This window comes from Heliangelus exortis, chromosome 13, assembly GCF_036169615.1.
Source record: "Heliangelus exortis chromosome 13, bHelExo1.hap1, whole genome shotgun sequence".
Taxonomy (NCBI): Eukaryota; Metazoa; Chordata; class Aves; order Apodiformes; family Trochilidae; genus Heliangelus; species Heliangelus exortis.
The window spans coordinates 17,971,627-17,993,463 of NC_092434.1; the positions used below are offsets into that span (position 1 = coordinate 17,971,627).

At 63.0% G+C, this 21,837-nt stretch overlaps 4 protein-coding genes across 4 annotated transcripts; 2 read left to right on the forward strand and 2 right to left on the reverse strand.

The window, feature by feature from the left end:
• Positions 1–1,370: 1,370 nt before the first annotated feature.
• On the reverse strand, positions 1,371–4,772 carry LOC139801878 (fibulin-7-like). Its single transcript, XM_071756562.1, has 8 exons — positions 4,634–4,772; positions 4,079–4,235; positions 3,740–3,910; positions 3,438–3,563; positions 3,188–3,310; positions 2,953–3,090; positions 2,736–2,874; positions 1,371–2,052 (listed from the first exon to the last, which is right to left on the reverse strand). Exons 1-8 carry the CDS (start codon positions 4,700–4,702, stop codon positions 1,692–1,694), a joined length of 1,284 nt encoding a protein of 427 aa, XP_071612663.1. The 5' UTR covers positions 4,703–4,772; the 3' UTR covers positions 1,371–1,691.
• Positions 4,773–6,740: 1,968 nt separating this feature from the next.
• LOC139802208 (C-type lectin domain family 18 member A-like) lies at positions 6,741–12,058 on the forward strand. Its single transcript, XM_071757124.1, is given in 13 exon segments — positions 6,741–6,827; positions 6,829–7,009; positions 7,045–7,136; positions 8,411–8,635; positions 8,745–8,842; positions 9,555–9,676; positions 9,749–9,856; positions 10,420–10,512; positions 10,604–10,710; positions 10,838–10,967; positions 11,050–11,146; positions 11,252–11,343; positions 11,464–12,058. Coding segments are annotated over 13 exon segments (1,470 nt in total). The 3' UTR covers positions 11,502–12,058.
• A 743-nt stretch (positions 12,059–12,801) lies between these two features.
• LOC139801879 (RNA-binding Raly-like protein) lies at positions 12,802–19,837 on the forward strand. Its single transcript, XM_071756563.1, has 7 exons — positions 12,802–12,880; positions 14,692–14,770; positions 17,039–17,089; positions 17,362–17,513; positions 17,758–17,871; positions 18,354–18,520; positions 18,858–19,837. Exons 1-7 carry the CDS (start codon positions 12,844–12,846, stop codon positions 18,894–18,896), a joined length of 639 nt encoding a protein of 212 aa, XP_071612664.1. The 5' UTR covers positions 12,802–12,843; the 3' UTR covers positions 18,897–19,837.
• Positions 19,838–20,747: 910 nt separating this feature from the next.
• Positions 20,748–21,758, reverse strand: EXOSC6 (exosome component 6). The gene has a single exon (XM_071757221.1). It carries the CDS (start codon positions 21,737–21,739, stop codon positions 20,882–20,884), a length of 858 nt encoding a protein of 285 aa, XP_071613322.1. The 5' UTR covers positions 21,740–21,758; the 3' UTR covers positions 20,748–20,881.
• Positions 21,759–21,837: the final 79 nt, after the last annotated feature.

Here is a 21,837-nt window from a genome sequence, read left to right on the forward strand (position 1 = left end):
TGATGAGGTCTCCCCTGAGCCTCCTCTTCTCCAGCCTCAACACCCCCAGCTCCCTCAGCCTCTCCTCACAGGATCTGTGCTCAGGTCCCTTCACCAGCCACATCTGCAGCTCTTTCCCTGCTGCAGTCACTCCATCACAGAAGGCTGCAAGTTGGTCAGGCAGGACTTTCCCTTGCTGAAGCCATGCTGACTGTCTCCAGTCACCTCCCTGTCCCCCATGTGCCTCAGGAGAGCTTCCAGGAGCTCAGCTCCATCATCTGCCCAGACACAGAGGGGTGGCTGACAGCTCAGGACTTCCCAGCTTCCTCCTCCCTACACTTTTTAAAAACGTGGGGGAAACATTTCCCTTCTCCCAGTCACCAGGGACTCGTCCTGGCTCCTGTCACTTAGCAAATATCAGGGATTTTACCCTTGTCATTCTCTACTTTGCAGCTCAGCCTCTCTCCTCAGTGGGCTTGGATCAGCTGTGGGTTTCCACGAGGCAGCCACAGCCACCCCCTCCCAGTTTTCTCCTCCCTACACTTTTTAAAAATGGGTGAAACATTTCCCTTCTTCCAGTCACCAGGGACTCCTCCTGGCAGCTGTCACTTATCAAATATCAGGGATTTTACCCTTATCATTCTCTACTTTGCAGCTCAGGCTCTCTCCTCAGTGGGTTTGGATCAGCTGTGGGTTTCCACGAGGCATCCACAGCCACCCCCACCAGCCCAGCCCGTGGCTCCACAGCCCCCGGGGAGGCTTTTCCCCCTCCTGCAGCCCAGCAGCCACACCGAGCCCAGGGAGCCAGCAGCAGAGCATAAGGAAATCTTTCTTTATGAGCAAGGAAATCTTTATGAGCCACCCGTGGTCTGCACACAGCAGGAGCTTTGTGTGAGGGGCACTGGCACCGGCCAGCTGGGTGCTCACCTAAAGAAGGCTCCTGTGTCCTTTGCTGGTTGTCCCCAGGTGACCTCATCACCTTTTCAACCTCAAGCTGCTGGTGGCCCCCCCCTGCACTGTGCTGGTGGTGGCAATGGGTGGCTGGGGGAGGGCTGCACCTCTTTTGTCCTCGCTGCCCCTTCTCATCCTCCCCTGGTGCCAGGGGCTCACGCTGTGATTGTCCCCCCTGTCACCGTGCAGGGCAGTGTGTTCAGCCCATCTCCCACCCCTCAGCTGGGGAGGCTCTCTGGCCTGACCCCCAGAAGCAGTGGTGATGGGAAGAGCAGGGACACAGTGGGATCCCGGGTGTGCTTGAGAGCTCTACGGGCACCCTGAGCTCTTTGAGGGGACCCTGCCCAGCACCGTAGCCCCTGGTTGTCCCCAGGACCCTTGGCCCAAGAGCACAGGGCTGCCCCCACCCAGCAGGCACGGAGCAAGGTGGACACCCTTCCTACAGCCACTTTTTCTTTTATTAGAAGTTACAAGATACAAGGAGCCAGACCTGCACACCACAGGCCATCAGTTCACTCTGCCGTGCCGTGGGGCCCCCACAGGAGGGCTGGCAGCAGCAGGCACCCCCAGAGTGGTCCCCACGTTGCCCACGGGGTTTTCCTTTGCATCGAGCACCATTTCTGTTGTGGTGGCTTCACCCTAACAGCCAGAAGCAAGCATTGCAGGAGAGGGATGTCTCCAGTGGGAGCACCGAGCTCCACCCTCTCCATCACTTTCCAGGAGAGACCCTGGCTTGGCCCCACACCCGCCTCCAAAGAGCATCAAAACTCATACGGGGACACAAAGACGGTGACCTTGAAGATGTGCTTGCCCAGGAGGACCTTGTGGGAGAACTCGCTCATCTCCAGCTCCACCTCCAGCGTGGCTGGCCCTGCCAGGGGGCTGGTGAGCAGCAGCTCTCCCGTCTGCCGGTCAGAGCGCCGCACGGCGAGGACCCCCTGGCCCCGGGTGCCCATGATGGAGAAACGCAGGCTGTCCCCCAGGAAACGGGTGGTGGACATCCTGAAGAGGACGTGGGGCACGGTACGGTTGGCCTGGAGGGGCAGGTAGTGGAAGGAGATGGAGGTGGCAGCCAGGCGGCAGGCTCGGCTCTCCACGGGGCAGGGGTTCCTCTCGCACTGGCTGCCAGGAGAGATGGGGTTTGGCTCTCAGGGACCTGCACAAACCCTGCCAAACCCCACGCAAACCCTGCAGCCCATGCCGCAGGCAGCATCTCCAGCCCCACTGCCAGTCCCGAAGCAGAGCAACCCAAGACAGCCTGTCCTGGGATCTCTGTCCCATCCCTTCCTCTGCCAGGTGGATGCCGTGGGAGGCAGCTCTGGGTCACACTCCAAGGCTGGGACTTGGGCTGCTACACTCCTGGCTGGAGGCCAGGGATGGAGCCAGGCTTGGCTGTGCCTCCAGCAGAGGAGCCTGTCTGAAGCAGAGATGCTCCTCTGCTTGGGTGGCTTATGCTCCACCACAAAGCAGTTTAGTCTCAGGAGTGGGAACGGGGGTGTTTTCCCTGCTGGATGGCAGCCAACGGGCACCCTATGGATGTGCAGCAGTGGGGAATCGCCATCGTTATCCCCAGCACGGGGTGCTGTGGGGCCATGTATTGGGGTGCTCCCACCAGCACCCCCAGTTGCCAGCGTCCTGAGACCCCTGGGGAGCGTGCTGAGCACACCCAGGCACCCCACTTGGCAATTTGCCACCCGGCACTCACCCCGCTGCCTCTGGGTGACACGATACGGTCCCCAGGGCATGGTAGGAGAGAGCCCCGTGGCAGGGAGCCCACGGCAGCCTGAGCCCCACACCGTACTCACAAAGTGGAGGTTTTGACATAGCTGGTGTTGTGGCGTGGTGGGGGGCACTTGGGGTGCACACAGCGGTGGCCACCGAAGGTGTTGATGCAAACATCACCCTGGGTGCAGTTGTGCTGCTTCCCGGCACACTCGTTCACATCTGTGGTGGTGACACAGGCTGAGCAGGGCTGTCCCTGTCCCCAGGGGATGCTCCCGGCCCTGCACCCGCTGCTCTCACCCTCACAGGTGTTGCGGTCGGAGTGGTGCAGGTAGCCAGGGGGGCAGAGGCAGCGGTAGGAGCCGGGGAGGTTGAGGCAGTCATGGAGGCAGAGCCGGGTCTGGGGGCTGGACTGGAAGAGCTGGCACTCATCCACATCTGGGGGGGGGGGGGAGGAGAGAGGGGCATGGCTGGAGCTCCCATCGACGCCAAGCCTCAGTTTCCCCAGCTCCCCCATCCTCACCCCCCCCGTTACCGTGGCACACACCGCCGGCTCGCATCTGGAAGCCGGGGTCGCAGCTGCAGCGCCGGGCGCCCGGGCGTCCCTCGGCACAGCGGGGCTGGCGGCTGAAGGAGGCGTTGCTCAGAGTCACCCAGTCTGCAGGGAGAAGTGGGTGTCACTGCTGGGGTGGGGGGCACAGGGGAACGGGCTGAGGTCCCAGGGGTACCACGGAGCGCAGCCGGGTTCTGTCCCCCTCCTCCGCAGCCCAAACCCAGGCACCTACAGGCATAGATGGGGCTTTGGCAGCTGGGGCCTGACCAGCCCCGGGGGCAAAGGCATGTGTAGCTCTGGTTGCCATCCACACAAGTCCCGCTGTTGGCACAGGGGTTGCTGGAGCAGTCATCGATACCTGGGGAGAAGGAGCTTGTGAACACCGGCAGGAGAAGCGCATCCTCACCCTGCCCTGCTGCCCAGCCTCTGGGCTGCTGTCCCTGCAGCAGAGTGACGGGACCCCAGAGCTGGGGGTGACAGGGGAGCCCCCAGGAAGGGCTAAACCCAGAACACCCCGACCCCGCTCCACTTCACTTCTGCAGAAGGGTTGGGTGCCGCTCCAGGTGCGGTTGTGCCGGCAGGCGCGGGTCTCCGAGCCCACCAGCCGAAACCCGGCGTCGCAGATGAAGTGAACGTCGTGGCCCACCCTGAGGTTCCGGCCCAGCATCCTTCCGTTCGTGGGCACCGCCAGCTGCGGACAGGTCTCTGCGGGACAGACGGACACGGCTGAGGACGGACATCACCGGGCTGGAGCCGATGCCAGCCCCGGTGGGCAGCTGGGGGTCCCTCGCCCAGGCTGCTCCTCCCCAGGGAGGAGTTGGCCCCTTCGTAGGGATGTCCCCTACGACATGGCTGTCCCCCGGCTGGGGTTACCGTTGTGTTTGGAGTTCTGTCTCTGGAGGCGGCTCTGAAGGAGGGAGAGCTGATGCCGGAGCCCACGCGTGCCCCGCGTGTGCGCAGCCTCCTGCGCTGCCAGCAGCTTCTGCATCTGCCGCACCGCCGCCAGTGCCTGCGGCTGGCTCAGGCACTCCTGGGGGGACACAGGGACAGCCCTGTCACCCGCCGGGATCCCCTGCTACCCCGCCGGAGCCCGGGGCACCCTCCCGAGCAGGCGGCACTTTTGCAGATGGGTTGGATGCCCTGCAGAGCCCCTTCCTCCCCACACCAGCGCAGGGGCTGCCCCTGCCTCTCCTGCCCGGTCCTGTCCCTGCCCCCGGGTGCTGAGGAGCCGCTCGGGTGCCTCGGGTGTGTTTAGCATCATCCCACGGGGGGAAGCTCCCGGACGATGCCCTCCTGGCCCTGGGCAGCCCCGTGGGCACTGTGGCAGGGACGTACCCCCCACCCCAGGGTGGTGACGGGGGCGCTGGGCTGTGAGAGGTGAGGAGAGGTCTGCAAAGGGGGCTGGAGGGGGGTGACGGGGGTCCTTACCTGGGCACTGCCGAAGGGCAGCTGCAGGATGCCCAGGGCCAGCCAGGCTGGCAGTGGGACGAGGAGCATCGCGCCGGGGCTGGCTGCAAGGGCTGAGGTGCTGCCGATCCCTTCCTCCCCCCACTTGCAGCCGCGCTCCTGCGCTCGCCGGGATTTATCGACGGCGTGTGCCGGTGTGTTTGTTGTTTTTTCCTCTGGCTGAGGCTGAGCTGTAGGAAAGTTTCCCCTTGGCACTGGCGCCGGCCTCTCCCTTCCCCTCTCCACACATCAGAGGCTTTGGGGGCCTTTTCATGTCACAGGGCCAGCAGCTGCCGGGGCCAGGCAGTGGCTGTCACAGCGGTGCCGAGCTCCCCCCCCGGCTCAGGGGCTCCCCGGCACACGGGGGTGCGGGATGAGGCTAATCCCACGTGTCTGCCGAGCGTGGGAAAGCCTCCTGCAGAAGGGATGGATGTGGTGTCAAAGTCAGGCCCTGTGGAGGGGCTGAGAAGAGCCTGGCAGCACCGTGGCCTCAGCACCGTTTTGCCACCACCGGAGCTTCCAGGGGGACCTCGAGGGTCTGGTGAGGGCCTGAGTTGTGGTGCAGGCTGGCATTGGGATTGGGATTGACCTTGGGGTCAGGGGTCGCATTAGGGTCAGTGTTAGGGTTGGGGTTCAGGCCAGGGTTGGGGTTCAGGTCATGGGAAGAGAACTGAAGACATTTGGAGCTGGATTTCTGCTGACGTAGCTGGGGTGGGGGGACGCTCTCAGCCCCTCTTGTCCACGACATCCCAGAGGAAGGGATGTGCCAGCGTGTGCTGGTCCCACAGCCCCTGCTTCCCTCCCCAGGCAGGAATGTCTTCAGACATGCAGGCACCTCTCCTCTGCCGGAGCATCCTCAGACCCCAGCATGGGCTGGGGAGCTGTGGCCAAGCCATCGGGGTGCTCCTGACACCCCGTGAGCAGGGCAGGCTCTGGAACCCCTGCCCAACCCTGAGTGCCTGCCAAACCCAGTCTCCCCCAGCTCGACATCTCTCCCTCTGGCAGCCCCCATCCTTTGCATCCTCCCCCTCCCTAACCACACTGCCCAGCTCTCAGGAAGGGGTATTTCTCTGTCCACCCTCTCTTACCTCCCCAGCACGTTTAATTAATTCACGGGGCAGGAGGAAAGCTGAGAGATGGGACGGCCCCTCCGTAGCTCTCAGACCATCTCCCAGCACCCCAAAGTGGGTGTCACTCAGGACCCCCACTCCTGCACACCTTGACATCCCCCAGCTCAGCAGCGGGGCTGGGGCAGAGCCTGGGGGTCTGACCCTGCTGCGGGGCATCCCTGGGGGGAGGCTGCAGCCCTGGGCCCCGGGAGTTGTCTGTCGTCTCCACACCAGTGAGGAACTGTTTTGACAGAGCCATTCCTCACCCGTCAGGCTTTTGTTCACCCTGACCAGAGGGGCCTGTCTGGAGCCCTCAATAGGATCAAATCCTGCCACCAGACACACACCAGCACGCAGGAGCTTGCAGCCAAGCTCGCCCCAACACCAGAGCTGCAGCTGGCTGCCTCGTCTCCCCCAAACCCTTCCTCTGGGACCCTGGGTTTCTGGTGTCCTCCCCGCAAACCCGAGTCACCTGCATGGAGCTCTTGGTGCTGCTGGTTTGTAACCTCCTGGCATGGAGGGTGGGTGAGACAGCGTGGGATGATCCCGAGAAGTTGTCTGTGCCGGCTCCAGGAGGTAACCAGGATGGGGGTGCTGCTGCTGGCAGCAAAGCTGATTTGGGGAGGGGGTGGGTGCACCCTAGAGTCAGGCCTGGCAGGCAGGGTGCTAGGTGGGTGATGGCACCTGGGGGTGGCAACGGGGGCCTTGGTGGGGGGTGGGGGGTGGGCAGGGAACGGGACAAAGCTATGGGGAGTCTGGGGGATGGGGCTGGTACAGGGCTGGTGATGGGATTGGGATGGGGGGCCTGGGGCATGTGATTCAGTGGGGCTGGGGGGGGGGCGGGGGTTGGGATTGGGATGGGATGTTCGGGAGCTGGACCTGGGAGGGGGGCTCTGGGGCAGGTAATGGGGGGCTAAGGATGGATCTACCCGGCTGGGGTCTGGGTGCTGAAAAGACAGAGGCGGGGAGGGGGGGCTGGGATGGGGGAGGGGGGAGGACGACATGTACATTCCTGGCATTCTCAGCCCACCCGTGCGAGACAGGGGCTCAGCGGGCTGCCCCCCACCCCGGCCCCTGCCCCTTTTGAGCTCCCAACCCAAAAGCGCTTTCTTCTCTCCCCTCGAGTCTCCATGGAGACCCGGGTGCCTTCCCCATATCCCCGGCTGCGGCTGGAACCTTCGGGGGGCTGGCACATCCCCCGCAGCCAGGGATACGAGGAAGGCATTTGCACCCCGTGGCCCCATTTCCAGTCGTGTCACCCCCTCCACCGTCCTCCCCCCGCAGCTCTCAGCGCTAAGGAGACCTTCCTGGTGCTCTCGCTGCACAACAAGCTGAGAAGCAAAGTGCAGCCCCCTGCCGCCAACATGCAGAAGCTGGTGAGTCCTGTCCCACACCTCCAGCTCATCCCTCCGCCCGCGTGGGACGTCACATCCACCTCCCACCCCATGCCCAGGGAGGGGGAAACACACTCCACACCTGCATACACCAAGGGTGGTCCCTTGAGGTCCCCTGTGGAGCCCTTCGTGTCCCACAATAGCTGTGGATTTCCCCCAAGCACTCCACACCTGCACACACCAAGAGCAGGGCTGATTGCCTTGGTGTCACCCAAGTCCCACGGTGGCCCTTGTTGGTGCCTCAGCCACCCCACACCTGTACACACCAGGGCCAGGACTGGTCCCTTGGAGTCCCTCAGGTCCTGGTCCCTTAGGGTCACAGAATGGGGGGTCTCATCCTGTGATGGTCCCCAATGTCCCCTGATCACCCCACACCTGTACACACCAAGAACAAGGCTGGTCCCTTGGTGTCCCTCAGGTCCTGGTCCCTGAGGGTCACAGGATGGGGTCCTGTGATGGTCCTCAATGTCCCCTGATCACCCCATACCTGAGCACACCACAGCCAGGGCTGTTCCCTTAGGGTCACAGGATCGTGCTCAATGTCCCCTGGTCACCCCACACCTGTACACACCATGGCCAGGGCTGGTCCCTTGGGGTCCCTCAGGTCCTGGTCCCTGAGGGTCACAGGATGGGGTCCTGTGATGGTCCTCAATGTCCCCTGGTCACCCCACACCTGTACACACCATGGCCAGGGCTGGTCCCTTGGGGTCCCTCAGGTCCTGGTCCCTTAGGGTCACAGGATGGGGTCCTGTGATGGTCCTCAATGTCCCCTGGTCACCCCACACCTGTACACACCAAGAACAAGGCTGATCCCTTGGGGTCCCTTCAGTCCTGGTCCCTTAGGGTCACAGGATGGGGTCCTGTGACGGTCCTCAATGTCCCCTGATCACCCCCTACCTGTACAAACCACGGCCAGGGCTCGTCCCTTGGTGTCCCTCAGGTCCTGGTCCCTTAGGGTCACAGGATGGTCCTCAATCACCCCACACCTGTACACACCAAGAACAAGGCTGGTGGCTTTGGGTCTCTTGTGGGGTTCCCCAGGCCCCATGATGTCCCTCAATGTCCCCCAGCCACCCCACACCTGCACTCACCAAGGACCAAGGACAGGGCTGGTCCCCCGGGGTGCCCCCCAGGTCCCGTGATTCACACCCTGGACTCCTCCCTTCGGTGGTCCCCAAACCCGGGCGTTCCCTGCTGTCCCCACACCCCCATCCCAACGGGTGCCGACTTCGGGTGCCTCAGGGTGTCCCCCGCAGGAGTGGAGCGAAGCGCTGGCTCGGCTGGCGGGGGCACGGGCAGCCAGGTGCCTGCAGGGCCCCGCTCCCCCGGCAGCCGCGGAGCTGGGCTGGAGCGAGGCGCTGGTACCGGTGGGTGCCGGGGGGTTCGGCGCCGTGCTGGAGCGGTGGTTCGCGGAGGGACGGCGGTACGACCACAGCACGGGGCGCTGTGCCAGCAATGCCACCTGCAGCCATTACACCCAGGTGAGCAGGGACACGGCACGGCGGAGCCGGGGGGAGGGGGTGTGGGGAACAAGGGGACAGGGGGGGTGTCCCGGAGGGGACGGGGGGGTGAGACAGAGCTCTCTCGCAGCTGGTGTGGGCCACGGCAGGGCGGCTGGGCTGCGGCCGGAACCTCTGTCCCGGCAGCCACGGCCCCAACGAGGCTTTCGCCTGCGCCTACTCCCCGGGGTAAGGGCGGGAGGGCGGGGCTTAGATGGGCGGGGCTTTAAAGGGCGTGGTTCTTGGGGCGTGGTTTATATGGAGATGGGTGTGGTTTATAGGGCGTGGTTTAGATGGGAGGGGCGTGGCTTTATCTGAAGGGCGTGGCTGAATGGGAGGGGCGTGGGTTAAATGAGGAATTGCTTAGAGGGCGTGGTTTAGATGGGATGGGCGTGGTCTACATGGGAGAGGTGTGGTTTCTATGGGAGGGGCGGAGTCTTGTGTGAGGGGTGGTCTTGGAGAAAGGGGCGTGGTCTGGTAGGGGGCGGGGCTTATGGTGGGGGAGGGGTCTGGAGTGGGGCTGCCTTAGAGAAGGGGCGGGGGTGGTCTGAGAGGGGGCGGGGTCTGATAGGGGGGCGGGGTTTGATGGGGCGAGGTCTGAGGGGGGCGGGGTCTCCGTGGGAACCGAGGTGGGCGGGGTCTCTTCAGGTGTGCGGCCTATGGGGATGCGTGGAGAAAAGGGGCGTGGCCTCGTAGCAGAGGTGGGCGGGGCTGGATTTCTGGGCGGGGCATTGGGGTATAGGGGGAGCCTGCCCGGGGCTGTGCTGGAAGTGGGCGTGATCATGTACAAGAAAAGGGCGTGGTCTGTCGCGTGGGCGTGGTCTGCCGCGGAGGGGGCGTGGTCTGTCGGTGTGGGAGGGGCGAGGGGCGGGGCAGCACCTGCATCCTCCCGCGGCCATAGGGGCAACTGGGAGGTGTCGGGGACCCCCGTCCTGCCCTACCAGCGGGGGCCCTGGTGCTCCCTCTGCACCGCCGGCCTCGCCGGGTGCTTCAAGTCCTGGGACCACGGCGGCGGCCTCTGCGGTGAGTGTCCCCGTCCCCTGCCCGGTCCCCCCGTCCTGTCACCTCCCTGACACCCACACCCGGTCCCCCCAGAGGTGCCGCGGAACCCCTGCCGCATGAGCTGCCGGAACGGCGGGACCCTCGTCCTCAGCTCCTGCCACTGCGCCTGTGCCCCCGGCTACACCGGACGCTTCTGCCAAGGTGCTGGGGGTGGGCACTGCGCGGGCGCTACCCCCGGTACCGGCAGAGAGGGGTGGGCACGGCTGCTGCGGGGAGGGCGAGCGCGGGGGGTGTGCGTGGCTGGTGCGGTGCGTGGGTGTGCAAAGGGCGGGTGCAGTGCGTGGGTGTGCACGCAAAGTGCAGTGCGTGTGTGCACTGGTTCAGTGCAGTGCGTGCGTGGCATGGGTGGTGCAGCACACATGCGTGCAGTGACAGTGCAGTGTGTGTATGTGCGTGGCTGGTGCAGCGCACGTGTGTGCAGTGGTTCAGTGCATGTGTAGCATGGCTTGTGCGTGTGTGCAGTGTCAGTGTGTGCGTGGCATGGCTGGTGCAGCACACGTGTGTGCAGTGGTTCAGTGCAGTGCCTGCATGGGCATGGGTGGTGCGTGTGTGCAGTGTCAGTGCAGTGCGTTCATGGCATGGCTGGTGCAGCACACACGTGTGCAGTGTCAGTGCAGGGCGTGCGTGTGCATGGCTGGTGCAGCACACACGTGTGCAGTGCCAGTGCAGGGCGTGCAGTGCCCAACCCAGCCGTGCCCCTGCAGTGCGGTGCAGTGGGCAGTGCCTCCACGGGAAGCTGCGGAAGGAGGAATGCTCCTGCCTCTGCCACCTGGGCTACGGTGGTGCTGACTGCAGCAGTGAGTGGGGCGATGGAGGGGACCCCCAGCTGTGGGGCCAGGGGTCCCGGGTGGGTCCCGTGGCACCCATTGCCCCTGCCTGTGCCCGCAGTGAAAATCCACTTCCCCTTCAACGCCTGCGACCTCCGGATCGACGGTGACTGCTTCACGGTGTCCCCCGAGGCTGACACCTACTATGGAGCTAAGATGAAGTGCCAGGTAATCCTCCGGGATGCTCCGAGCAGCCCTTTGAGGCTGGAAAATGCCACCGGCGCCCCCTCCCTGTGTGTTTCCCCATAGTCCCGGTCCCCACGGGTTCGGGGCTGACTTGCTCCTGTCTCTGCAGGAGAAAGGGGCAATGCTGGCCCAGGTCAGAAGCCAGAAGGTCCAGGACATCTTGGCTTTCTACCTCAGCCACCTGGAGAGGGGTAACAGGGTGACAGAGAGCGATTTTGAAAGCAGGAACTTCTGGATCGGTGGGTGAGGGCAGCGGGCAGGGCGCAGGGTGCTGGGGGTGCAGGCGGCCGTGCCCCCACACCTCCCTCCCGCTCCCCCCAGGGCTCACCTACAAGACTTCCAAGGCTTCTTTCCGCTGGAATGTGGGAGAGCCCTCCTCCTTCACCAGCTTCGCCTTCGGGCAGCCGGACAACCAGGGGTAAGTGCCAGCTGGCCGAGGAGCACACTCCCCCCTCTGTGCAGTGTCACCACCGTGTCACCACGCTGCCTGGCCTCACGGTGTCCCACCGGGCTGCTGCTGCAGCTTTGGGAACTGTGTGGAGATGCAGGCGGCAGCTGCCTTCAACTGGAACGACCAACGCTGCAAGACCCGGAACCGCTACATCTGCCAGTTCAGTGAGTGAGCAGCCTGAGGTCCTCAGCCCCGGCCCTGCTGGTGCTGTGCCCCTCGGACAGCCCTGCACACCCCCCTGGGTCCTGCCTGGCGCAGCGGGCGCTGACCCTGTCCCATCCCAGCCCAGGAGCACATTGCCCTGTGGCAGCAGGACCCCTGAGCCCCGGGCACCGGACAGTGCGGAGCCAAGCCCATGGCCCAGGAGGACCCCGGTACCGTGTCAAGCCCGGATGGTGTCTCAGGAGGACCCCAGTGCCATGTCGGGCCTGGACGGTGGCTCGGGAGGACCCCGGTGTCATGCCAAGGCCAGGTCATGGCTCAGGAAGACACCCTCACAGCTCCTTGTGCAGGGGACAGAGGGATTAGGGACCCACGGTGCTGGGACCTGGTGAGAAGGGCGCAGACTCCCCAAAACAGTGGCTTCTCCTGTCCCTCACCTTCCTCTGTCACCAGCCCACCATGACAGCCACCAGGGGTAGGAGGTGTCCCCACAGCAGGCAGGTCCAGCATCATCCTCCTGAACTGGCAGCCAGGCTGTGTCTTCACAGTGGCCCCGGTGAGATGAGGGGCCAAGGGGGGCTCCTGGGGGGCACAGCCCTCAGCACAGCTCCAGGTGAGGACTGGAATCAGCCCCCAGCCTGGCACTTCAGGTTCTTCACCATCTCCTGGTCCTTCACCACCTTTTGGATGGTTAATAAAATCCCTGTCCCTTGGGTAGAGCCATTTGTCTCCTTTTCCTCCCTCAGCCCCCACCAGACTCCCTCTCCCTCTGCCATTCCCATATCTTGCCTGCACCGGCTGGTCCCTCCAGCTCCATCCCTGGAGTGGGTGCTGGGGCTGGAGCAGCCCCTGGTCGAGCCAGGTCTCCAGCTCCCTGGGGAGAGAGGGGGGGAGGTTGGGGGGTTGGTGCTAGCCCAGAGCTGCTGCTCCCGGTCCCGGGGACAGCCCCAGGTCAGCACACCCCATGGGATGGGGATGGGATGGGATGGGGATGAGGAGGAGGATGGGATGGAATGGGGATGGGGAGGAGGATGAGGATGGTGATTTAGGATGGGGATGAGGGTAATGATAGAGATGAGGATAAGGATAGCAATAGAGATGAGGATGAGGATAAGGATAGGGATGAGGATAAGGATAAAGGTAGGGAAGAGGATAAGGATAGAGATAAGGATAAAGATAACGATAGAGATGAGGATGAGGATAACGACAGAGATGAGGATAAGGATAGGGATGAGGATGAGGATAAGGATAACGATAGGGATGAAGATAAGGAGGAGAGTGGGGAAGAGGACAGGGACAGTGTCACCACGGCCGCGTCCTTCCCTCCGCAGCCCGGGGAGCTCCAGCGCTGCCGGCACGGGTGATGCGGGCAGGAACGGGCAGGGATGGGGCGGGGCGAGGCGCGGTGACCCCCCCGCAGTGCCGCGGTGGTGCGGCCCGCAGCCCCCCTCCCGTCCCGCCGTGGTAGGGTCCGGTGGCGGCTGCGGGGCCGGGGTACGAGCATGACGCTCTTCGGCAGCGGGGACACGGGCTGGAGATGTGAGTATCCCTCCCCCCCTCTGCCCAGCACCACCACCCACCCCCCCGGATCGGCCCTCCTCCCACCCAGCTCCTCCCGGTTGATGCTCCGGCACCGGGATGCTGGCGGGACACCGGGCAGGGGGGCAGAACTGGTCCCTGCAGCCAGCCCGCTGGGGCACCCCCTGCCCCACGCCGGGGCCGGTCCCTGGGATGCCCCCCGCCCCCTCGGACAAGCGTGGCCTCCCGGTACCTTCCTCCCCAGGGCTGGGATGTTCTCCCAGTACCGGGATGCCTGGTCCTCCCCACACCGTTACCCAGGACCGGGGTGTCCTTACAGCACCGGGATGCCCTCCATGCCATGACCATGAAGAGCAAGTCCATGCTCTTCTCCTGGTACTGGGGAGCCCCTCACACCATTACCCCGAGGACCAGCGTGTCCTCTCGTTACTGGGATTCCCTCTGTACCATAACACCCAGGACAGAGGTGTCCTCCTGGTGCTGAGCTGCCCCTCTGCCATTACTGGGAAGGAAGCCCAGGTGCAGGACCAGTGGTCCTGGGGTGATGGAATCCTGTCTGCCCATGTCCCCTGCCCCAGCAGGATGGTCCCCGTGGTGCAGGTGGCTGGGGGTGAGGTCTCTGATGGGATGCTGAGGTCTCCATCCAGCTGCAAGGGAGGGGACCCGATGGCTCTGTGAGTCGGTGGGATGGGCTGGAGAGAGGGATATCAACAGCAGGCTCCAAAAAAAAAAAAAAAAACGGGTGCCAGTGCTACCTGGCATGTGCAGGGCAAGTAGAGCACCTTCACCATCTCACTGTGAGATCAGAGTTAGCCCGAGGACTCTGTCACACAAGGTGACAGCTTGGAGAGCAAATAAAAGCCAGCCAGATCTTGCTCAGAAGCCCTCTCCTCCTGAGGGATGGAGGGACCTTGCTCCAGCCCAGGTGGGGGTTGAGCAGACCCAGGGTCAGTGTCCATGCTCCTGGACACCTCTGAGGAGCTGGTGTGATCCCAGAGGACTCAGGAATGTTCACCTCAGGGTTCCCTGGTGCAGTGGCATCCCCAGTGTCACCCGTGGGACATCTGGTCAGGCTTACCATGGCCAAGGGGGAGCGTGCAAGAGGGAGACCTCAACATCTCACCCACTACCAGGGGCTTAGAGAGGTTTCAGAGCCCCCCAGAATGACAAAACTGAATCTATGGGGGTGTTAGGAAAGCTTTACATTTGTGGTTCTTAATTGGACACTTAGAAAATAGATTCAAGCTGGCTTTTATGTGGAAGGGGAAAACAGCACCACCAGGGAAGTGGGACGTGGGAGCTGTGAGTCTGGGGGCACCTCCAGCTGCACCTCAGCATCACACAGGGCTCGGCAGCCTTTGGGTGCAGCCCCTCCCCAGCACCCATCCCTGGTGGGCAGCACCCACCGGTGTCCCCCTGGCCCAGGGGTCTCTGGGAAATGCCCTGGCAAGGCTGATGGCAAAGGTGAATTCACTGTGGTGATGGGAAATGCCTCTGGGGGTTTATGACCCTTGGTGTCAGAGGTGTTCCCTGGGGATGGGACACCTGCAGGAAGGGGCTGCTGAGGGACAGCCAGAGCTACCCCATGTCCAGGCAAATCCTGCTCTGTTCCTTGTCCTACTCCAAAAGCTTAACTCCAGAGAGAATTGCCAGCCTCAGGCTCATCCTTTGGATGCTCTGGAGTGGGATGCCTCCAGCCAGGACAAGAGTGTGGCTGTGAGTCTCTGGGAAGCTGCTGGAGCTGTGTGGGGTGGCAGGTTGGCATCTCCTGTTCTCCCCAGGGCTCATTCCCCTCCTCTCTCTGCCCTCAGACTTGGACATGGCCCAGGAACCCAAGCCCAGCCGGGCCAGGCTGGGTCAGAAGCGGCAGCACAGCACCAGCCTGTACCAGTGAGTGCCAGCACGGGGGGCAGGGGCTGCACCCGGGGGGACACTTTGGGCTGGGGACTGTCCCACGCCTGGCTCCTCTTCCTCCCCCTGCCCTCCATGGCTCATCCCTCAGTTGATTCCAGCTGCCTGCCTGCCATGGTGGACGCGGGGTGACCCTGCCCCATCCCAGCGGGGCTCTCAGAGCATTGCAAAGCCACAGTGGGGACAGCTGGAGTCCTCGCTGGGTCCCACGCAGGGTGTGTTGCTGGTGGGGTGTGGGGATCCCCCTTCCCCATCCAAAGGGAGGCAGTGGAAGAAGCACAGAGCCCCATGGTTGATGTTGGTGGCAGTTTTGGCCTTTAAACGTGGCTCCTCAGGAGATAAGGGAGGTGCAGGGAGGTGCTGATGGTCCTGCCGAGGCCAGGGATGATGGTGAGAGTGGCACTGATGGGATCAGGGGTGCAGGTCCCCATCCCTGCATCCTTTTGGCTCCCTGGCTCAGCAGGCGCATGGTGAAGAGGGGACTGGAGCTGGACTCCATCTGTCTCATTAGAGCTTTATTGCAAATGCCCTGATTGAACTAATTGCTCTGCCCGTTGCCATGGCACCGGAGGGATGCAGGGCTGGCAGGGCAGGGACTGCCAGTGGGCAGGGACTGGCAGCCCTTCAGGCCTGTAGTGTGGCAGTGTCCTTCCCACGGGATGCTCTGAGAGGAGAGAAGAGCTGAGCTGGGAAAATCCTTGCTGTGACCTTAGCTGAGTGCCAGACCCCAAGACCAGGTCCTCTGTAGAGTGCTCTGGTGGCAGGAGGTGGCCTGTGACATCCCCATCCCTCTGGGCAGTGGCTGCAGGCAGCAGCACCCATCACATCTGTGTGGGCTGGGACCCCTTCCTCCCTTCCTTCCCCAAGGCAGGATGTGACCTCCCTTCCCTGGTGAGCAGGAGGAAGGTGGGGATGGGCAGGACTTGCTCTCACAGCAGTGGAAACCCAAGAGCTGGCAAGGCTGGTCCAAAAAGCTCCCAAAATTTCCCAAGGTGCAAAGAAAGGTCCTGATGGGAGCCTGATGGGACCCTGGGGCTGCCAGCTCACCCTTTCCTGCAGTTGCCAGCTGCACTCTGTGCACCACTGATTAAGGCAGGGTGTCAGCAGGGCTGGGGATGCCTTTGCCCCCTGATGGGCTCCAAGATTCCTTTTGGGCTGGGAAAGCCAAGCTCAGGCAGGGCAGCCCAGGTTGTCCATGAGTCCTCCCAACAGACCTTCAGCTCTCCCCGAGCACTGGCTGCACAGTGATGGGCTCACCCACAGCAAAACCTGGAGCCCGGGGGCACCCTGTCCTGGCCCAGCCATCCCTGACAGGGTGTCTGGGGAAGGCTCCCCACTCCTGGCCCTGCTCTGAGCAAGGCTTTGGCTCCTCCTGGGTTAGGCTTAATCCCATGCTCCCTGACTCCACAAGAGCTGAAGCAGCAAAATGATCTTCAGCATCTCCTCCTCCTCCTCCCCGTTCTCCTCCTCCTCCCCCATGGTCCATGGCACATGATTTATTACCAGCATGTTTCTGCCTGCACTGGGGGTGATCCACTGACAGGTCTCTTCTTAATTCTGAGCTGATCAGACCAAGTGTGCACACAGAGCCAGGGACCATTGCAGTTAACTTCAGGGCTTTCTAAATGCAGCTCCTGCTGATGCTGCCCTGGGGGCTCTCTCTATTCCCCCCAACACCCACATTTGCCTCTGGGACAAAGCCCAGCCAGGGCCAACCCCCTCCTGGGGGTTGTGGTACCCTCTAGGATGCTGCCTGCTCCCAGGGATGGGGATGGAGGGATGGATGTCCCCTCCTGTGAGGACAGGCTGAGTTGTTGAGGACACCTCTCCTGTGAGGACAGTTGGGGTTGTTCAGCCCGGACAAGGCTCCAGGGAGACCTCATCGTGGCCTTTCAATACTTGGAGGAGAGCTGTAAGAAAGATGGGGACAGACTTTTCAGCAGGGACTGTAGCAATGGGACAAGGGGTGATGGCTGTAAGCTAAAAGAGGGGATATTCAGACTAGAGACAAGGAAGAAACTGTTTACACAGGATGCTGAGACCCTGACCCAGAGGTGGGAGATGCCCCATCCCTGGGACCATCCCAGGGCAAGTTGGATGGGGGGGGCTCTGAGCACCCTGGTCTGGTTGCAGATGTCCCTGCTCGCCCCAGGGGGTGGGGTTTCATTGGCTTGAAAGGTCCTTTCTCACCTGAACTGTGCTGAGTCTGTGATTCTCTGCCTTGTTCCCCTCCCTGCCCCCCTGCAGCAGTACCTGTGAGCTGGATTACGATCTCTACAGGGATGACTTCCCATACCGGTGAGCACGGCATCCCGGGAGCAGGGTGGGCTGAGCACGCCTCTCCCGGAGGGGTCCGCGGGGTGGATCCAGTCATCCAGCTGCCCATCCCTCCTGCCTCAACCAGAGGTTTGGGGCATTACGCCCTTCGAGGGGCGTGGATGCCCCAGCTACCCTGGGCTGGGGAGGGGGCAGTGCCCAGCTTGGGGGTCCCTGACTGCAGAAGGACCCCGAGAGACGCTGCAGCACCTCTGAGGTGGCACTCAGGCTGCCGCACTCTTGTGCCCTCGCAGGGTCTGCGAGTACCAGAAGATCCCCCCCCTCATTAACCGCATCCCCGTTAAGACCAGACGAACTCACGGGGGTGGAGAAGGAGGCAAAACCAGCCCAAGCCCCCAGCCCGGGGCGAGGAGCAGCAGCAGCTCCACGGTGGGACGGACGAAGTGTAAGTGTGACAGGGCTGAGCCTCTTCCAGCCCTCCCCTCGGGGCGTGTTGGAGCCGTGTCGGTTCCCCGAGGTCCTGCTGGGTCCTGACCCTCTGGCTACGAGTCCCCAGCTCCAGCAGACACAGCCTGGGCTGCACTGGTGTCCCATGTCCCCTGTCCCCCGAGGATGCTCTGGAGGTGGTGGCTGCCCAGGACAAAGTGTTCCCATAGGAGGGGGGATGCTGATGCCTCCTCTCCCTGCAGTGAGGGCCGAGGAGCTGCACTCCATCAAGGGGGAGCTGAGCCAGATCAAGGCCCAGGTGGACAGTCTGCTGGAGAGCCTGGACCGCATGGACCAGCGGAGAGAGCGGCTCACAGGTCAGGGACACACCCTGGGCCCTGGCCACAGCATCACAGGGCCATTTGGCTTGGAAAAGACCCAAATCAAGCCCAACCAGTAACCCAGCACTGCCGAGGCCACCGTTGCCTCGTGTCCCTCAGCACCACATCTCCAGGGCTTTGAAACCCTTCCAGGGATGGGGACTTGTGGAGCCTGGGCAGCCTGGGCCTGACAACTCTTTGGGTGATAAAATTTCTCCTAATATCCAATCTAAACCTCCCCTGGCACAACTTGAGGCCATTTCCCCTTGTTCCATCACCTGTAACATGGGAGAAGAGGGATGGGCAGCCCGTGTGTGCATGTGAGCCTGCACCCCGAGCCGGATTTGCTCAGTCTGGACAAATTCCCCACATTCCCCTTCTCTGGGCTGGCTCCAGCCCTATGGGACACCCAGACCCTGCGAGGACAAGGCAGATGCTTGAACAGGTACCCCAAATTTCTGCTGTCCCCATCCTTGCAGGGTCCAAGGAGAGTGAGAAGAAGAGGGCAGAGTCGGGGCGAGAGTCGCCGTCCCCAGAGGGCGAGGAGTCACGGAAGGGCCGGGGGAAGGAGGGGGCGGGTGCTGCTGGGCACAGCGATCTCCGCACCATCGACAGTGCCGAGGAGAGCACGGACACGGAGGAGATGGTAAGAGGGGAGCCAGACCCCGTGCAGGATTCTCTGCTTTCCTGAAATTCATCCCCAGGGGCTGCCCGCAGCGGGGGGATGCCCAAAGCAGAGGAGATGCTGCTCCACCACGGGTCACCCCCTGCGTGTCGGGGGCTTCAGCCACCAGCGTCACCGGGACAGCCCCCGGACACTGGTTATTCCAGCAGCACAGGCTGCAAAACCCCCTCCTCCGGAGCAGAAATGCCCTTAATGGAAGCTGCTTCCCACGCCTCCCATCTGGGTGAGGGATCCCGGGGGTGTCCGGGGTCTGATCCTGCTGCCGGGGCACAGCCACCTTGTGCGTTTCTCTCTGCAGGTGAAAAACCACATGTCAGACCCCGAGGGGAGCCAGTAGAGGACCGGGATGCTGTGGCCTCCCCTTCCTGTCTTGTGTCCGTATTGTTTTTTGAGGGTTCCAGCCAGTGCCAGGCGTTTGGGGAGGTCACAACAATCCCCTGCTGCCGGCAGCCCCAGCCCACCCCGGCAAGATGCCACCAGCTGTGTGGCCAGAGAAGTCTTGGTGTTCCAGTGTGCTTGTTTTCTTTTATTTATTTATATTTTTTTGTTGATTTTTTTTTTTGTTTTGTTTCCCCTACCCCCCTGCCCCTGTTTTCAGACCTAGGGAAAAGCAGATGAGGAGCAAAAAAAAAAAAAAAAAAAAAAAAATTTATTAAAAAAAGACCATACCTTCAAGGAGCATCCCAAATCCTGGCTGCCTTGGGATTTACCCATAGGGTGCTGAGGGGTATGAAGAAAGCACTCTGGGGCTGCCAGCCCCTATAGCACAGGTCACATCCCAACTTTCCCTGCTCTGACTCTGTTCTTCAGATCCCCCCTGGTACTGGTCCAACAGGAATGGACGGGGGGAGCCCAGGAAAGGTTCCTCAGCATCCCACCACAATGGCATGAGAAGAATGAACCACCCTGAGACAGCTCTGAGGGGCTTTTTGTGGGATTTTGGGATAGAGGGGTGGTGCTGAGGCCATTGCTGCAGGGCCAGCAATGCAAACCCAGTTTCTTCCAGTCGCCTCTGCTCACAAATGGGTTTTCCAGACTGGTTTGCCATGGGCTGTTCCCAGCCTTTGTGGGCAGCAGGACCCCTCTGAGTGGCTTTGCCAGGGCCTCTCTCCTGCACCTGAAGAAGTCAGGGTTCCCCTCGTGCTCCCCAGTATCTCAGTTTGGTGTCCATTCCTTTTCCTCACTGGTAGGAACCTGTTCTGCATTTCTAATTTGCTCTGGTAAAAAGAGTGTATTGTGCTGGAAGAAAAAACAATTTGTATTTCTTTTCTCTGGTTATTTGACTCTGGTGCAGTTTTTAACCATCTTAAGCACACATGGAATTTCTCTACCCAGTTTTGTGTCTGCTGTCTGACACAGCCCCAGGCTCCGGGGGTTTCCTCAGGTGCCACCTTCCCCACAACTCAACCCTGAGACAGGAGGAGAGCAGCTCTGCCCTGTAGAAGCATTCACCACCCACCTGAATGCTTTACCCAGGTTATTCACTACCAGCCCAACACGATGCAGCTGGGCAGACAGAACCAGCTCCTCCCCATTCCCAGGAATAACGGGACCCCAAGGCAGCACCCAGCTCCCTCTGTGTACCCCTCAAGGAAGCACAGCAGGAGCAGAAGGGGGTTACCCCCACAATTGTCACCATCAATGCATCCTGTCCAGATGCCATAAGCCCCAGCAGAGAAAGACAGGCAGAAGACACCAGAAAAAAAAAAAACCCAAACCCAAACAAACTGATTTATTACAAAAATAATGCAATAAAATACATCTCTGCCCCCCTGGGGTGCTGCCTGGGCAGGAGGTCCCAGGGATGCTCAGTCTGGGCTCGGTTCCTGCCTGGTGCTGCAGGGATGGTCACGGTGGGCAGCTCAGGGTGAGGGTTTTAATCCCTGGTGCCAGAGCCAGCCCTGGGTGGGACGGGGGGGTCCTGGGATGCAGGAGGCTGCTTGGAAGCAGGGAAATCGCAGGCAGGGGGTCTGGCACCACGGGGCCGGTGCAGTCAGAGTTCCGAGGCTGTCTGGAGGGGCTGCTCGGAGGGATCTCCTGCAAGACGGTGGCTTCTCGAGGCCGAGTTCTGGGGTGGTCGGGCAGGGTGGGTGCAGTTTCCATCAGGATCCGGTGTCCTCAGGCAGCTTTCCGGAGTTTCCAAGCTGCCGGCAGCTCCTGGGGAGTCTCCGGCAGCGCAAGGACCGGCTCGGGCCGGGCTCCGGGGCATCTCCACCAGCGCAAGGTGTGGATCAGGCCGGCTCCGGGCATCGCTGCCGACACCGAGGGCAGCTCGGACGGGCTCCCAGAGCCCAACCGCAGACATGGCTCCTGGGGCAGGGCTCAGGCGGTACCAGCACCAGCGGTACCAGCACCAGTACCAGCAGCAGCAGCAGCTGCGTGTCGGCGGCGGGCAGCCCGCAGCAGGCTCTGCCTCAGCACAGGGTAGAGGCGGTGGCAGCCGTCGAGGCCGAGGCTCAGCGCCTGTGCCCAAGCATCGGGAGAGCCGCCCTGCCCGCCGCCCAGCACCGCCGACACCTGGTTAAGGGCGGGCAGCAGCGCCACGGTCAGCCGGGCCGAGGCCTCCCGTTCCTCGGGCTCGCCGGGCTGCAGCACCCAGGGGGCAGCGGGCCCGGGCCCCCGGCACAGCCCGCAGCCCACCGGCAGATCGTACATCTCCACCCCGGCGTCTGCCAGGGCCAAGCCCGCGGCGCTGAGGGCAGCGGCCAGGGCCGAGCCGCCATCTTGCAGCAGCAGCGCGCTGACCGCCAGGCGGGCCCGCGGGTACCGCGCCAGCCGCACCGCGGGTTCCAGCGCTTCCCTCAGCGCCGCCGCCGCCTCCCGCTCCGCTTCCCGCTCCGCCGCCGACCCCGGCCGCCCCCGAGCCCCGCGCCCGGCGAAAGGTGCCCGGCGGAACTGGCAGAGCAGCTGCCCGGCCCCCGCGGCGGGTTCGGCCGCTTCCCGCGGGCCCCAGGCGGCGCAAAGCACCTTGGTGCCTCCGCTCAGCTCCACGTAAGCCGAGCCCTCCGCCTGGCTCAGCAGCCCGGCCCGCACGAACAGCGGCCGCAGGGCGCAGGGGTCCCGCGGCCCCGACGCCTCTTCGCTTTCCTCCTCCTCTGCCGGGAACCCCCCGGCTCCTGCCCACACCTCCGGCGGCTGCGACTCCTCCGGCCCGCAGAGGCGGCGGTGATCTAGCGGCATTGTGCTCCGGGACGGGCGGGATGGGGGAGGAGGAGCCGGAGGACGAGCGAGGGGAGGAGGAGCCGGAGGAGGAGGAAAAGGAGGAGGAGGAGAAGGAG

What these genes read in the sequence shown, in the direction of transcription:
- LOC139801878 (XM_071756562.1), bottom strand. Translation starts at nt 4,702, where the DNA reads ATGCTCCTCGTCCCACTGCCAGCCTGGCTGGCCCTGGGCATCCTGCAG. An exon ending in ACAGAACTCCAAACACAACG is followed by an intron (nt 3,911 to 4,078) that starts GTAACCCCAGCC and finishes TCTGTCCCGCAG; the next exon opens with AGACCTGTCCGCAGCTGGCG. An exon ending in CCAAAGCCCCATCTATGCCT is followed by an intron (nt 3,311 to 3,437) that starts GTAGGTGCCTGG and finishes TTCTCCCTGCAG; the next exon opens with ACTGGGTGACTCTGAGCAAC.
- LOC139801879 (XM_071756563.1), top strand. Translation starts at nt 12,844, where the DNA reads ATGACGCTCTTCGGCAGCGGGGACACGGGCTGGAGAT. An exon ending in CACAGCACCAGCCTGTACCA is followed by an intron (nt 14,771 to 17,038) that starts GTGAGTGCCAGC and finishes GCCCCCCTGCAG; the next exon opens with CAGTACCTGTGAGCTGGATT. An exon ending in CACGGTGGGACGGACGAAGT is followed by an intron (nt 17,514 to 17,757) that starts GTAAGTGTGACA and finishes CTCTCCCTGCAG; the next exon opens with TGAGGGCCGAGGAGCTGCAC.
- EXOSC6 (XM_071757221.1), bottom strand. Translation starts at nt 21,739, where the DNA reads ATGCCGCTAGATCACCGCCGCCTCTGCGGGCCGGAGGAGTCGCAGCCG.